The 16,132-nt window shown below is 53.0% G+C and overlaps 1 protein-coding gene across 1 annotated transcript in view; it reads right to left on the bottom strand.

Annotated features, from left to right (window-relative positions):
- Nucleotides 1–14,235, bottom strand: part of LOC140410154 (vacuolar protein sorting-associated protein 37C-like) — a 39,010-nt gene extending 24,775 nt beyond the window's left edge. Inside the window, exon 1 of the mRNA XM_072498115.1 lies at nucleotides 14,068–14,235. Within this exon, the coding sequence (XP_072354216.1) occupies nucleotides 14,068–14,212 (145 nt within the window). The 5' untranslated portion in view covers nucleotides 14,213–14,235. The remainder of the gene's footprint in view (nucleotides 1–14,067) is intronic.
- Nucleotides 14,236–16,132: the final 1,897 nt, after the last annotated feature.

The raw sequence follows: 16,132 nt of genomic DNA, 5'->3' as shown, positions 1-16,132 counted from the left end.
GATTCCCAGTGTGATACGGAGACAGGAACTGTGCACAGTGACTCCCAGTGTGATACGGAGACAGGAACTGTGCACAGTGACTCGCAGTGTCATACGGAGGCCAGAACTGTACACAGTGGCTCCCAGTGTGGTACGGAGACAGGAACTGTGCACAGTGACCCCCAGTGTGATACGGAGACAGGAACTGTGCACAGTGACCCCCAGTGTGATACGGAGACAGGAACTGTGCACATTGTCTCCCAGTGTGATACGGAGACAGGAACTGTGCACAGTGACTCCCAGTGTGATACGGAGACCGGAACTGTGCACAGTGACCCCCAGTGTAATACGGAGACAGGAACTGTGCACTGTGACTCCCAGTGTGATACGGAGACAAGAACTGTGCACAGTGACTCGCAGTGTGATACGGAGACAAGAACTGTGCACTGTGACTCCCAGTGTGATACAGAGACCGGAACTGTGCACTGTGACTCCCAGTGTGATACGGAGACTGGAACTGTGCACAGTGACTCCCAGTGTGATACGGAGACAAGAACTGTGCACAGTGACTCGCAGTGTGATACGGAGACAAGAACTGTGCACAGTGACTCCCAGTGTGATACAGAGACAGGAACTGTGCACAGTGACTCGCAGTGTGATACGGAGACAAGAACTGTGCACAGTGACTCCCAGTGTGATACAGAGACAGGAACTGTGCACAGTGACTCGCAGTGTGATACGGAGACAAGAACTGTGCACAGTGACTCCCAGTGTGATACAGAGACAGGAACTGTGCACAGTGACTCGCAGTGTGATACGGAGACAAGAACTGTGCACAGTGACTCCCAGTGTGATACGGAGACCGGAACTGTGCACAGTGACTCGCAGTGTGATACGGAGACCAGAACTGTACACAGTGGCTCCCAGTGTGGTACGGAGACAGGAACTGTGCACAGTGACTCCCAGTGTGAAACGGAGACAGGAACTGAGCACAGTGATTCCCAGTGTGATACGGAGACAGGAACTGTGCACAGTGACTCGCAGTGTCATACGGAGGCCAGAACTGTACACAGTGGCTCCCAGTGTGATACGGAGACAGGAACTGTGCACAGTGACTCCCAGTGTGATACGGAGACAGGAACTGGCACAGTGACTCCCAGTGTGATACGGAGACAGGAACTGGCACAGTGACTCCCAGTGTGATACTGAGACAGGAACTGTGCACAGTGACCCCCAGTGTGATACGGAGACAGGAACTGTGCACATTGTCTCCCAGTGTGATACGGAGACAGGAACTGTGCACAGTGACTCCCAGTGTGATACGGAGACAGGAACTGGCACAGTGACTCCCAGTGTGATACTGAGACAGGAACTGTGCACAGTGACTCCCAGTGTGATACGGAGACAAGAACTGTGCACTGTGACTCCCAGTGTGATACTGAGACAGGATATGTGCAGTGACTCCCAGTGAGATACGGAGACCGGAACTGTGCAGAGTGACTCCCAGTGTGATACGGAGACCGGAACTGTGCAGTGACTCCCAGTGTGATACGGAGACAAGAACTGTGCACAGTGACTCGCAGTGTGATACGGAGACAAGAACTGTGCACTGTGGCTCCCAGTGTGATACAGAGACCGGAACTGTGCACTGTGACTCCCAGTGTGATACGGAGACTGGAACTGTGCACAGTGACTCCCAGTGTGATACGGAGACAAGAACTGTGCACAGTGACTCCCAGTGTGATACGGCAACCGGAACTGTGCACAATGACTCCCAGTGTGATACGGAGACCGGAACTGTGCACAGTGACTCCCAGTGTGATACGGAGACCGGAACTGTGCACAGTGACTCCCAGTGTGATACGGTGACCGGAACTGTGCACAGTGACTCCCAGTGTGATACAGAGACCGGAACAGTGCACAGTGACTCCCAGTGTGATACGGAGACTGGAACTGTGCACAGTGACTCCCAGTGTGATACGGAGACCGGAACTGTGCACAGTGAATCCCAGTGTGATACGGAGACCAGAACTGTACACAGTGGCTCCCAGTGTGGTACGGAGACAGGAACTGTGCACAGTGACTCTCAGTGTGAAACGGAGACAGGAACTGAGCACAGTGATTCCCAGTGTGATACGGAGACAGGAACTGTGCACATTGTCTCCCAGTGTGATACGGAGACAGGAACTGTGCACAGTGACTCCCAGTGTGATACGGAGACAGGGACTGGCACAGTGACTCCCAGTGTGATACTGAGACAGGAACTGTGCACAGTGACTCCCAGTGTGATACGGAGACAAGAACTGTGCACTGTGACTCCCAGTGTGATACTGAGACAGGATATGTGCAGTGACTCCCAGTGAGATACGGAGACCGGAACTGTGCAGAGTGACTCCCAGTGTGATACGGAGACCGGAACTGTGCACAGTGACTCCCAGTGTGATACTGAGACAGGAACTGTGCACAGTGACTCCCAGTGTGATACGGAGACCGGAACTGTGCACAGTGACTCCCAGTGTGATACGGAGACAGGAACTGTGCACAGTGACTCCCAGTGTGATACGGAGACCGGAACTGTGCACAGTGACTCCCAGTGTGATACTGAGACAGGAACTGTGCACAGTGACTCCCAGTGTGATATGGAGACAGATGTGCGTGGAGCTCTTTCTGGAGCACTGGGACGATGGGTGTTGGCCATTCACTATGGGGGACAGGTACTAGACACTTCAGGTCAGTTCCCACTTTTGATCGTGTAGCATAAGGCTCGGTTCTGGCCCTCACAAATTTTGTTTGGCAGTCAGCTTTGATATTCAATTGTTCAGTAATCCCCATCGTGCTTCCTGAATCGCCTCTGAAAACAATTGCATGTTTGTTGTATAATAGTCATCAGACCAGTTTTTTGTGTCACAATGTCATGTAACTCCAACCAGTTAAACTGGATCTTTTCAAGCCATGACCACCCTGGTGAAGCTGGGTAGTTGCATTTCGCTACATACAGGGGGCAGCGACTTCCGGTGGCGGCCATGGAGGAGTAGGTCGCACATTTGATAGCTCCCTCCTGTGACGGACTTTTGGACCTTTTTCCCCTGTTTTTTCAGGATTTTATGGGATAAATCGGTGAAGAGTGAGACAGGAAGGAGAAATCCCTGTCCGGTGTACGGGGAATTGGACCAGAAGTGGCCCTGTGAGAAGACAAAGTCCTATAAGGAAGACGCGAGCAGAGCTGGCAACGCGGGAAAGCATGGCAGAGAGGCAGGGCCGCAAGGAGATGGCACAGTGGTCGACGGAGCAGCTGGTGGAGTTTTTCGAAGTTTGCTTCGCCAAACTGAAGGAGGACACGCTGGACCCGATTAAGGCTTCGATGGATCAAGTTGTGCAGAATCAGGAAACCCACGGGAGAGCGATGCACGAGGTGGGTGGTTGAGCACAGTGGGCTGAACAGCTGGCTTGTAATGCAGAACAAGGCCAGCAGTGCGGGTTTAATTCCCATACCGGCCTCCCCGAACAGGTGCCAGAATCTGGCGACTAGGGGCTTTTCACAGTAACTTCATTGAAGCCTACTTGTGACAATAAGCGATTATTATTATTAAAAAGGTGTCCGAGCACAAGGAGTGCATAACCGTGCTGGAGACCAAGGTGGAGATGATGAACGACCACCAGAAAAGAATGCAGGAGAAGCTGGAGGACCTGGAGAACAGGTCCAGGAGGCAGAAGCTTAGAACTGTCGGCCTCCCTGAAGGCAATGAGGGATCGGATGCGAGGGCCTATGAGACGGACATGTTGGAGACGTTGATGGGGGCTGAGGCGTTCCCTCGGCCCCTGGAAGTGGACAGAGCAACAGAGCCCTCGAGAAGACGCCCCGAGCGAACGAGCCGTCGTGGGCGATGGTGGTACGTTTCCACAGTTTCCTGGACAATGAACACGTTCTGCAGTGGGCCAAGAGGGAACGGAGCAGCAAATGGGAGAACTGGGAGCTGCGCGTTTATCAGGGTGTGGATCTGGCCCCAACAATGTCGCAGGCCTCGATTTCATTGATGCTGAAACGGGAGAAGGATCAGGAGCAATGCGGGTCATACAGGCCAATTTCTCTACTGAATGTAGATGCCAAACTGCTGGCTAAGATACTGGCCACAAGGATAGAGGACTGTGTCCCGGGGATGATAGGGGAAGACCAGACGGAATTTGTAAAGGGCAGGCAACTCAAGGCCAATGTTCGAAGGCTTTTAAATGTTATTACGATGCCCTCAGGAGAGGAGGTGGAGGTGGTGGTAGTGATGGATGCGGAGAAGGCTTTTGATCGGGTAGAGTGGAATTACCTGTGGGAGACGCTGGAAAGGTTTGGGTTTGGTGAGGGCTTTATTGACTGAGTGCGGTTGCTCTATCAGGCACCAGTGGCGATTGTGCGTACGAACCGGCTGAGGTCGGGGTACTTTAAACGACACCGAGGGACGAGGCAAGGGTGCCCCCTCTCCCCGTTACGGTTTGCTCTGGCCATAGAGCCATTGGCGATGGCGTTAAGAGCCTCTAGGAACTGGAAAGGGCTGTTTGGGGGGGGGGGGGGGGGAAGCACCGGGTCTTACTCCACGCAGATGACCTGCTCTTTTCATTTCGGACTCGTGGGAAGGGATGGGGGAAGTAAATCGAATCTTGGGGGAATTTGGCAATTTTTCGGGATATAAATTGAACATGGGGAAAAGCGACATTCTAAGCGGTAGGGAAGAGCTTTCGATATCTGGGAATCCAGGTGGCCTGGGAATGGGAGGCACTGCACAAGTTAAACCTATCCCGGCTGGTAGAACAAATGGAAGGGGACTTATGGGACATGCTCCCGCTATCACTGGCGGGGAGGGTACAGGCCGTGAAAATGACGGTCCTCCCCAGATTTCTGTTCGTCTTTCAGTGCCTGCCCATCTTCACCCAGAGGGCCTTTTTCAAGCGGGTGAATAAGGTGATTTCGGGCTGTGTGTGGGCGGGTAAAACCCTGCCAGTGAGGAAGGTGTTGCTGGAGCGCAGTCGAGGGGAGGGTGGGTTGGCGCTGCCGAACTTCTGCATCTACTACTGGGCGGCCAATATAGCCATTATTAGGAAGTGGGTAGCGGGGGGAGGGGTCGGTGTGGGAGCAGATGGAGGCGGCATCATGCAAAGACACAAGTTTGGGAGCACTGATAACGGCACCTCTTCCAATGTCGCCGGCCCGATACTCCACAGGTCCGGTGGTGGTGGAGGCTCTGAGCATCTGGGGGCAATGGAGGAGATTTCAGAGAGTGGAGGGAGCATCGGTTTGGACCCCGATTTATAATAATCATCGGTTTGTACCGGAGAGGCTGGTTGGTGGGTTCCGGAGATGGCAAAGAGCAGGAATTAGAAGGACGGGGGATCTATTTATAGACGGGAGCTTCCCCAGCATGAAAGCCTTGGAGGATAAATTTAAATTGCCAGCAGGGAATGGGTTTAGGTATTTGCAGGTGCGAGACTTCCTGAGAAAACAGGTGCCGGCCTTTCCGCTGCTGCCGCTATGGGGGATACAGGATAGAGTCGTCTCCAGTACCTGGGTGGGAGAGGGGAAGGTATCGGATATTGACCAGGAGCTTTCAGAGGCGGAGGAAACTCCGGTGGAGGAGCCTAAGGGCAAGTGGGAGGACGAGCTAGGAGGAGAGATAGAGGCGGGTCTATGGGCGGATGCCCTAAGCAGGGTTAATACCTCCTCATCGTGTGCCAGGCTCAGCCTGATACAATTCAAGGTAGTCCACCGGGCACACATGACAGCGGCCCGGATGAGCAGGTTTTTCGGGGTTGAGGATAGGTGCGCGGGAAGCCCAGCAAATCATGTCCACATGTTCTGGGCATGCCCGAAGCTTAGAGGGTTTTGCTAAGGCAATGTCCACGGTGCTAAAAACACGGGTGGCGCCGAGACCGGAGGTAGCGATCTTTGGAGTGTCGGAAGAGCCGGGAGTCCAGGGGGCAAAAGAGGCGATGTCCTGGCCTTTGCCTTCCTGGTAGCCCGTAAACAGATCTTGCTAATGTAGAGGGACTCGAAGCTCCAGAGTGTAGAGACCTGGGTTAGTGACATGGCTGGGTTTCTCAGTCTCTGGAGAATAAAGTTTGCCTTAAGAGGGTCAATGGTCGCGTTCACCCGGAGGTGGCGGCCGTTCGTCGACTTTCTCGGGGAAAATTAAAATGAAATGAAAATCGCTTATTGTCACAAGTAGGCTTCAATGAAGTTACTGTGAAAAGCCCCTAGTCGCCACATTCCGGCACCTGTTCGGGGAGGCCGGTACAGGAATTGAACCGTGCTGCTGGCCTGACTTGGTCTGCTTTCAAAGCCAGCGATTTAGCCCTGTGCTAAACCAGCCCCTAAAATGTCAGCAGGGGCGGAATGTTTATTGCACCATGTTTATTCATTGTCTATGTTTTTTTAAGAAAAAATTTAAAATACCTTAATAAAAATATATTTTTTTTAAAAACAGGGGGTACATAGAACATAGAACATAGAAAATACAGCACAGAACAGGCCCTTCGGCCCACGATGTTGTGCCGAACCTTTGTCCTAGATTAATCATAGATTATCATTGAATTTACAGTGCAGAAGGAGGCCATTTGGCCCTTTGAGTCTGCACCGGCTCTTGGAAAGAGCACCATACCCAAACTCAACACCTCCACCCAACACCAAGGGCAATTTGGACATTAAGAGCAATTTATCATTGGCCAATTCACCTAACCCGCACATCTTTGGACTGTGGGAGGAAACCGGAGCACCCGGAGGAAACCCACGCAGACACGGGGAGGACGTGCAGACTCCGCACAGACAATGATCCAAGCCGGAATCGAACCTGGGACCATGGAGCTGTGAAGCAATTGTGCTATCCACAATGCTACCGTGCTGCCCTTAAGAACAAATAAATCTACACTATATCATTTTACCGTCATCCATGTACCTATCCAATAGATGCTTGAAGGTCCCTAATGTTTCCGACTCAACTACTTCCACAGGCAGTGCATTCCATGCCCCCACTACTCTCTGGGTAAAGAACCTACCTCTGATATCCCTCCTATATCTTCCACCTTTCACCTTAAATTTATGTCCCCTTGTAATGGTGTGTTCCACCCGGGGAAAAAGTCTCTGACTGTCTACTCTATCTATTCCCCTGATCATCTTTTAAACCTCTATCAAGTCGCCCCTCATCCTTCTCCGTTCTAATGAGAAAAGGCCTAGCACCCTCAACCTTTCCTCGTAAGACCTACTCTCCATTCCAGGCAACATCCTGGTAAATCTTCTTTGCACCTTTTCCAGAGCTTCCACATCCTTCCTAAAATGAGGCGACCAGAACTGTACACAGTACTCCAAATGTGGCCTTACCAAAGTTTTGTACAGCTGCATCATCACCTCACGGCTCTTAAATTCAATCCCTCTGTTAATGAACGCGAGCACACCATAGGCCTTCTTCACAGCTCTATCCACTTGAGTGGCAACTTTCAAAGATGTATGAACATAGACCCCAAGATCTCTCTGCTCCTCCACATTGCCAAGAACTCTACCGTTAACCCTATATTCCGCATTCATATTTGTCCTTCCAAAATGGACAACCTCACACTTTTCAGGGTTAAACTCCATCTGCCACTTCTCAGCCCAGCTCTGCATCCTATCTATGTCTCTTTGCAGCCGACAACAGCCCTCCTTACTATCCACAACTCCACCAATCTTCGTATCGTCTGCAAATTTACTGACCCACCCTTCAACTCCCTCATCCAAGTCATTAATGAAAATCACAAACAGCAGAGGACCCAGAACTGATCCCTGCGGTACGCCACTGGTAACTGGGATCCAGGCTGAATATTTGCCATCCACCACCACTCTCTGACTTCTATCGGTTAGCCAGTTCGTTATCCAACTGGCCAAATTTCCCACTATCCCATGCCTCCTTACTTTCTGCATAAGCCTACCATGGGGAACTTTATCAAATGCCTTACTAAAATCCATGTACACTACATCCACTGCTTTACCTTCATCCACATGCTTGGTCACCTCCTCAAAGAATTCAATAAGATTTGTAAGGCAAGACCTACCCCTCACAAATCCGTGCTGACTATCCCTAATCAAGCAGTGTCTTTCCAGATGCTCAGAAATCCTATCCTTCAGTACCCTTTCCATTACTTTGCCTACCACCGAAGTAAGACTAACTGGCCTGTAATTCCCAGGGTTATCCCTAGTTCCTTTTTTGAACAGGGGCACGACATTCGCCACTCTCCAATCCCCTGGTACCACCCCTGTTGACAGTGAGGACGAAAAGATCATTGCCAACGGCTCTGCAATTTCATCTCTTGCTTCCCATAGAATCCTTGGATATATCCCGTCAGGCCCGGGGGACTTGTCTATCCTCAAGTTTTTCAAAATGCCCAACACATCTTCCTTCCTAACAAGTATTTCCTCGAGCTTACCAATCTGTTTCACACTGTCCTCTCCAACAATATCGCTCCTCTCATTTGTAAATACAGAAGAAAAATACTCATTCAAGACCTCTCCTATCTCTTCAGACTCAATACACAATCTCCCGCTACTGTCCTTGATCGGACCTACCCTCGCTCTAATCATTCTCATATTTCTCACATATGTGTAAAAGGCCTTGGGGTTTTCCTTGATCCTACCCGCCAAAGATTGTTCATGCCCTCTCTTAGCTCTCCTAATCCCTTTCTTCAGTTCCCTCCTGGCTATCTTGTATCCCTCCAATGCCCTGTCTGAACCTTGTTTCCTCAGCCTTACATAAGTCACCTTTTTCCTCTTAACAAGACATTCAACCTCTCTTGTCAACCATGGTTCCCTCACTCGACCATCTCTTCCCTGCCTGACAGGGACATACATATCAAGGACACGTAGCACCTGTTCCTTGAACAAGTTCCACATTTCACTTGTGTCCTTCCCTGCCAGCCTATGTTCCCAACTTATGCACTTCAATTCTTGTCTGACAACATCGTATTTACCCTTCCCCCAATTGTAAACCTTGCCCTGTTGCACGTACCTATCCCTCTCCATTACTAAAGTGAAAGTCACAGAATTGTGGTCACTATCTCCAAAATGCTCCCCCACTAACAAATCTATCACTTGCCCTGGTTCATTACCCAGTACTAAATCCAATATTGCCCCTCCTCTGGTCGGGCAATCTACATACTGTGTTAGAAAAGCTTCCTGGACACACTGCACAAACACCACCCCATCCAAACTATTTGATCTAAAGAGTTTCCACTCAATATTTGGGAAGTTAAAGTCGCCCATGACTACTACCCTATGACTTCTGCACCTTTCCAAAATCTGTTTCCCAATCTGTTCCTCCACATCTCTGTTACTATTGGGGGGCCTATAGAAAACTCCTAACAAAGGTGACTGCTCCTTTCCTAGTAGCTCTGCACCCAGTGCATTTAGTTCGAGTTTCACTTCCATTCTGCCCATCATAGGTACAGATTCCCCAATTTATGTTTTCCAAACTATTTTTGCAGGCGTCATCCTCCAATGGTCCAAAGGACGTGCAGGTTAGGTGGATTGGCCATGTTAAATTGCCCTTAGTGACCAAAAAGGTTAGGAGGGGTTATTGGGTTACGGGGATAGGGTGGAAGTGAGGGCTTAAGTGGGTCGGTGCAGACTCGATGGGCTGAATGGCCTCCTTCTGCACTGTATGTTCTATATCGGCACAGGATCTGGAAGCAGTGAGACCGTTGAACCCATACCCAGTTCCCTACAGACTGGGTTGGCCCTTCAGCAGCCAGCATTTCCCAGGAGCTGGGTGAACAAGCATTCACTGAGGTGGTGTGGAGGTCCCTCAGTACTGACTCTCTGACAGTGCAGCACTCCCTCAGTACTGACCCTACAGTGCAGCACTCCCTCAGTACTGACCCTCTGACAGTGCAGCACTCCCTCAGTACTGACTCTCTGACAGTGCAGCACTCCCTCAGTACTGACCCTACAGTGCAGCACTCCCTCAGTACTGACCCTCTGACAGTGCAGCACTCCCTCAGTACTGACCCGACAGTGCACCACTCCCTCAGTACTGACCCTCTGACAGTGCAGCACTCCCTCAGTACTGACCCTACAGTGCAGCACTCCCTCAGTACTGACCCTCTGACAGTGCAGCACTCCCTCAGTACTGACCCTCTGACAGTGCAGCACTCCCTCAGTACTGACCCTACAGTGCAGCACTCCCTCAGTACTGACCCTCTGACAGTGCAGCACTCCCTCAGTACTGACCCTCTGACAGTGCAGCACTCCCTCAGTACTGACCCTACAGTGCAGCACTCCCTCAGTACTGACCCTCTGACAGTGCAGCACTCCCTCAGTACTGACCCTCTGACAGTGCAGCACTCCCTCAGTACTGACCCTCTGACAGTGCGGCACTCCCTCAGTACTGACCCTCTGACAGTGCGGCACTCCCTCAGTACTGACCCTCTGACAGTGCGGCACTCCCTCAGTACTGACCCTACAGTGCACCACTCCCTCAGTACTGACCCTCTGACAGTGCAGCACTCCCTCAGTACTGACCCTCTGACAGTGCAGCACTCCCTCAGTACTGACCCTACAGTGCAGCACTCCCTCAGTACTGACCCTCTGACAGTGCAGCACTCCCTCAGTACTGACCCTCTGACAGTGCAGCACTCCCTCAGTACTGACCCTCTGACAGTGCAGCACTCCCTCAGTACTGACCCTCTGACAGTGCAGCACTCCCTCAGTACTAACCCTCTGACAGTGCAGCACTCCCTCAGTACTGACCCTACAGTGCACCACTCCCTCAGTACTGACCCTCTGACAGTGCAGCACTCCCTCAGTACTGACCCTCTGACAGTGCGGCACTCCCTCAGTACTGACCCTCTGACAGTGCGGCACTCCCTCAGTACTGACCCTCTGACAGTGCGGCACTCCCTCAGTACTGACCCTACAGTGCACCACTCCCTCAGTACTGACCCTCTGACAGTGCAGCGCTCCCTCAGTACTGACCCTCTGACAGTGCAGCACTCCCTCAGTACTGACCCTACAGTGCAGCACTCCCTCAGTACTGACCCTCTGACAGTGCAGCACTCCCTCAGTACTGACCCTACAGTGCAGCACTCCCTCAGTACTGACTCTCTGACAGTGCAGCACTCCCTCAGTACAGACCCTCTGATAGTACTGCACTCCCTCAGTACTAACCCTCCGACAGTGCAGCACTCCCTCAGTACTGACCCTCTGACAGTGCAGCACTCCCTCAGTACTGACCCTCTGACAGTGCAGCACTCCCTCAGTACTGACCCTACAGTGCACCACTCCCTCAGTACTGACCCTCTGACAGTGCAGCACTCCCTCAGTACTGACTCTCTGACAGTGCAGCACTCCCTCAGTACTGATCCTACAGTGCACCACTCCCTCAGTACTGACCCTCTGACAGTGCAGCGCTCCCTCAGTACTGACTCTCTGACAGTGCAGCACTCCCTCAGTACTGACTCTCTGACAGTGCAGCACTCCCTCAGTACTGACCCTCTGACAGTGCGGCACTCCCTCAGTGCTCACACTGGAGTGTTGCGATTGGATATTTAAGAGGGGCTTTAATGCCAACAGAGCCATGGCTAATACTTAACACTGAAACGCATGCTTTAAAATCATACTTCATCCAAAGATTAGTTTCCCTGGGTTCCCTGTCCCTGACTGTGACTTCTGTGACTCAGTGTCATCTCCATCGCTCCCACGCTCTCCACAGATGCTGTTCCATTTCAGGCTTCCCCACAGGTGTTGAATCCTCCAGCCAGTCTAAAAATGGAGGGAAACTGCTCTGACAAGAGTCTCAATTGGAGAGAGTGTGGGCTTCCCATTTGAGGTCTTGCATGCCCTGTTGGGGAAGGACAGAGTTAGGATAAGAGGGGCATTTTCAGGGTGCCAACCCGTATCTAAAGGGAGTGTCAGAGGGATGAGTGCTGGGACCCGCAATTCATTTCTTCAAAGATTTTGGACGAGGAAAGTGAATGAACTATTGGCAAGTTTGCGGATGACCCAAAAATAAGTGGAAAGGCAAATGGCGAGGGTGACACAAAGAGTCTGCAGAGGGAGGTAGACTGGTTCAGTGACGTTATGCACTTTGGTTGGAAGAATAAAGAAGCTGAATATTATTTAAATGGAGAGAGATTGCAGAAAGCTGCAGCACGGAGGGATTGGGGGGGTTCTCGTGCATAGATCACATAAATCCAGCATGTAGGTTCAGCAGGTAATCGGGAAGGCAAATGGAATGTTGGTCTTATTTCAAAGGGAATGGAGCATAAAAATAAGGAAGTTTTGCTGAAACTATACAAGGCACTAGTTGGACCACACTTGGAGTATAGTGTTCAATTCTGGTCGCCAAACTACCAGAAGGATGTGGAGACTTTAGAGGGTGCAGAAGAGACTTACCAAAATGTTGCCTGGTATGGAGGGCATTAGCTATGAGGAGCGGTTGAATAAACTCGGTTTGTTCTGACTGGAACGAAGGAGGTTGAGGGGAGACCTGATAGAGGTCTACAAAATTATGAGGGGCATAGACAGAGTGGATAGTCAGAGGCTTTTCCCCAAAGGAGTTACATAGAACATACAGTGCAGAAGGAGGCCTTTCGGCCCATCGAGTCTGCACCGACCCACTTAAGCCCTCACTTCCACCCTATCCCCGTAACCCATTAACTCCTAACCTTTTTGGTCACTAAGGGCAATTTAACATGGCTAATCCACCTAACCTGCACGTCTTTGGACTGTGGGAGGAAACCGGATCACCCGGAGGAAACCCATAGACACAGGGAGAACGTGCAGACTCCGCACGGACAGTGACCCAGCGGGGAATCGAACCTGGGACCCTGGCGCTGTGAAACCACAGTGCTACCGTGCTGCCAAGGGGTCAATTACTAGGGGGCATAGGTTTAAGCTGAGTGGGACAAGGTTTAGAGGAGATGTACGAGGCAAGCTTTTTATGCAGAGGGTAGTGGGTGCCTGGAACTCGCTACCGGAGGAGGTGGTGGAAGCAGGGACGATAGTGACATTTAAGGGGCATCTTGACAAATACATGAATAGGATGGGAATAGAGGGATACGGACCCAGGAAGTGTAGAAGATTGTAGTTTAGTCGGGCAGCATGGTCGGCACGGGCTTGGAGGGCCGAAGGGCCTGTTACTGTGCTGTACATTTCTTTGTTCTTTGTTCTCACACCAGGAATACTGTGAACTGTTCTGTTCGTCTTCTCGAAGGAAAGATATAATGGCACTGCAGACAGTCCAGAGGAGGTTCACTGGGTTGACCCCAGGTAGGGAGGGATTTTTTTCGGAGGAGAGTTTGTGTAGGTTGGGTCTGTACTCGTTGGAGTTTAGAAGAATGAGGCGCGAGCTCGTTGAGACAGATAGGAATTCTCAGGGGGCTTGGCAGGGTAGGACAGGCAGGAAACTGGAGTTACGGCTAGAATCAGATCAGCTCTGATCTTATCACTGGCAGAGCAGCCTCAAGGGACCAAATAACAACCTCCTGTGCCAAAGGGAAGACGGTGGTGTAGTGGTATTGTCGCTGGACTAGTGATCCAGACGCCCAAGGTGACCCTCTGGTGAGCCGGGTTCGAATCCCACCTACTGAGGGGGGGTAGTGAAAATGGTTGAATTCGATAAAAGTTTGAAACCTGATGAAACCATTGTTGGAAAAACTATCTGGTTCGTCAATTCCCTTTTAGGGAGGGAAATCTGCTGTCCCTACTTCGGTCTGGCCTACATGTGATCTGGACCCAGTGGTTGACTCTTCATAGCCTCTCTGAAATGGCCGAGCGAGACACTCGGTTGAAGGGCAATTAGGAATGGGTAATAAGGGCCCTCATCCCGTGAATGAATAGAAAAAAGAAACATTTCTTCTGCCATCTTCCCCGGAAATCTGTTCCCATCCTCCTCATCCCTATCTTTACAGTGGCGTCTGCATTAACTGTGCCCCCTGTTGACAGTTAACCTGGAGAGCGCCGCAGACCAGTTAACATGCTTGTTCCCGGCTCCACAGACCGCGGAGGGATTGCCCGCACAGAACCCACTCTTGCCGTTTTGCTGCATCCGGGACAGAGATCAAACCGACTGGGATCGCACTTACCCAGCTTCTCCTTCTGCTCCAGAACGCCGTGGTACAGGCTCTGGAGCGCCGCGTACTTCTCCTGCAGCCGCCCCTTCCCGCCCTCCAGCCGCGGCTGGTACTCCAGGTTCTTCTCCGCCAGGCTGCGGTTGGTCGCCAGCGACATCTCGCGTTCCAGCTGGAGGTTCTGCACCTGAGGGAAGACAGGATGGAGGTGAGAGGGGCCCCAGCGCGGAGGGAGGCGGTGGGGTTTCACAAGCGGCGGTGAAAACGGGACCCATTGAGGTGGCATGTTTTTTGTTTTTTTTTTTAATTCATTTTTACGGAATGAGGGCGTCTCTGGGAGTTCTGGGACGTTGCCCCAGCAACAGTGAAGGAACGGCCAATATATTTCCAAGTCGGGGGGGGGGTGAGTGACTCGGAGGGGAGCCTCCCGGTGGTGGGGTTCCCAGGTCTCTGCGGCTCTTGGAGGTGGTCGTGGGTTTGGAAGGTGCTGCCTGAGGAACCTTGGTGAGTTACTGCAGTGCATCTTGTAGATATGGGACACGGCTGACACTGTGCGTCGGTGGTGGGGGAGGGAGTGAATGTTTGTGGAAGGGGAGCAATCAAGCGGGGCTGCTTTGTCCTGGACGGTGTTGAGCTTCTTGAGTGTTGTTGGAGCTGCGCTCACCCAGGCAAGTGGAGAGTATTCCCTCACACTCCTGACTTGTGCCTTGTCGATGGTGGACAGGCTTTGGGGGGTCAGGAGGTGAGTTACGTTAGAGGACAGCTGGGGGGGGGGGGGGGGGGGGGGGAAGAATAGAGGACAGTGGGGGGGGGGGGACAGACGGTTGGGGGGGTAGAGAAGACGGTTGGGGGGGGGTAGAGAGGACAGTGGCGGGGGGGGGGTAGAGAGGACAGTGGTGGGGGGGGGGGAATAGAGGATGGTGGGGGAAATAGAGGACGGTAGGGAGGGGGGAGAGATAGAAGACGGTAGGGGGGTAGAGAGAGAGGACGTAGGGGGAGGGGGGGGTAGAGAGAGAGGGCGTAGGGGAGGGGGGGTAGAGAGAGAGGAGGTAGGGGGAGGGGGGGGGGTGGAGAGAGAGGAGGTAGGGGGAGGGGGGGGGGGTGGAGAGAGAGGACGTAGGGGGAGGGGGAGTAGAGAGAGAGGACGTAGGGGGAGGGGGGGTAGAGAGAGAGGACGTAGGGGGAGGGGGGGGGTAGAGAGAGGGCGTAGGGGGAGGGGGGTAGAGAGAGAGGACGTAGGGGGAGGGGGGGGTAGAGAGAGAGGACGTAGGGGGAGGGGGGGTAGAGAGAGAGGACGTAGGGGGAGGGGGGGTAGAGAGAGAGGACGTAGGGGGAGGGGGGGGTAGAGAGAGAGGACGTAGGGGGAGGGGGGTAGAGAGAGAGGACATAGGGGGAGGGGGGGGTAGAGAGAGAGGGCGTAGGGGGAGGGGGGGTAGAGAGAGAGGACGTAGGGGGAGGGGGTAGAGAGTGGACGTTGGGGGAGGGGGGGTAGAGAGAGAGGACGTAGGGGGAGGGGGGGTAGAGAGAGAGGACGTAGGGGGAGGGGGGTAGAGAGAGAGGACGTAGGGGGAGGGGGGGGTAGAGAGAGAGGACGTAGGGGGAGGGGGGGGGGTAGAGAGAGAGGACGTAGGGGGAGGGGGGGTAGAGAGAGAGGACATAGGGGGAGGGGGGGTAGAGAGAGAGGACGTAGGGGGAGGGGGGGTAGAGAGAGGACGTAGGGGGAGGGGGGGGTAGAGAGAGAGGACGTAGGGGGAGGGGGGGGTAGAGAGAGAGGACGTGGGGGGGGTAGAGAGAGAGGACGTAGGGGGAGGGGGGGGGTAGAGAGAGAGGACGTAGGGGGAGGGGGGGTAGAGAGAGAGGACGTAGGGGGAAGGGGGGTAGAGAGAGAGGACGTAGGGGAAGGGGGGGGGTAGAGAGAGAGGACGTAGGGGGAGGGGGGGTAGAGAGAGAGGACGTAGGGGGAGGGGGGGTAGAGAGAGAGGACGTAGGGGGAGGGGGGGTAGAGAGAGAGGACGTAGGGGGAGGGGGGTAGAGAGAGAGGACGCAGGGGGAGGGGGGGGTAGAGAGAGAGGACGTAGGG

Source organism: Scyliorhinus torazame, chromosome 4, assembly GCF_047496885.1.
Source record: "Scyliorhinus torazame isolate Kashiwa2021f chromosome 4, sScyTor2.1, whole genome shotgun sequence".
In the NCBI taxonomy this organism is placed as follows: domain Eukaryota; kingdom Metazoa; phylum Chordata; class Chondrichthyes; order Carcharhiniformes; family Scyliorhinidae; genus Scyliorhinus; species Scyliorhinus torazame.
This window is presented reverse-complemented; position numbering and strand designations above follow the sequence as displayed.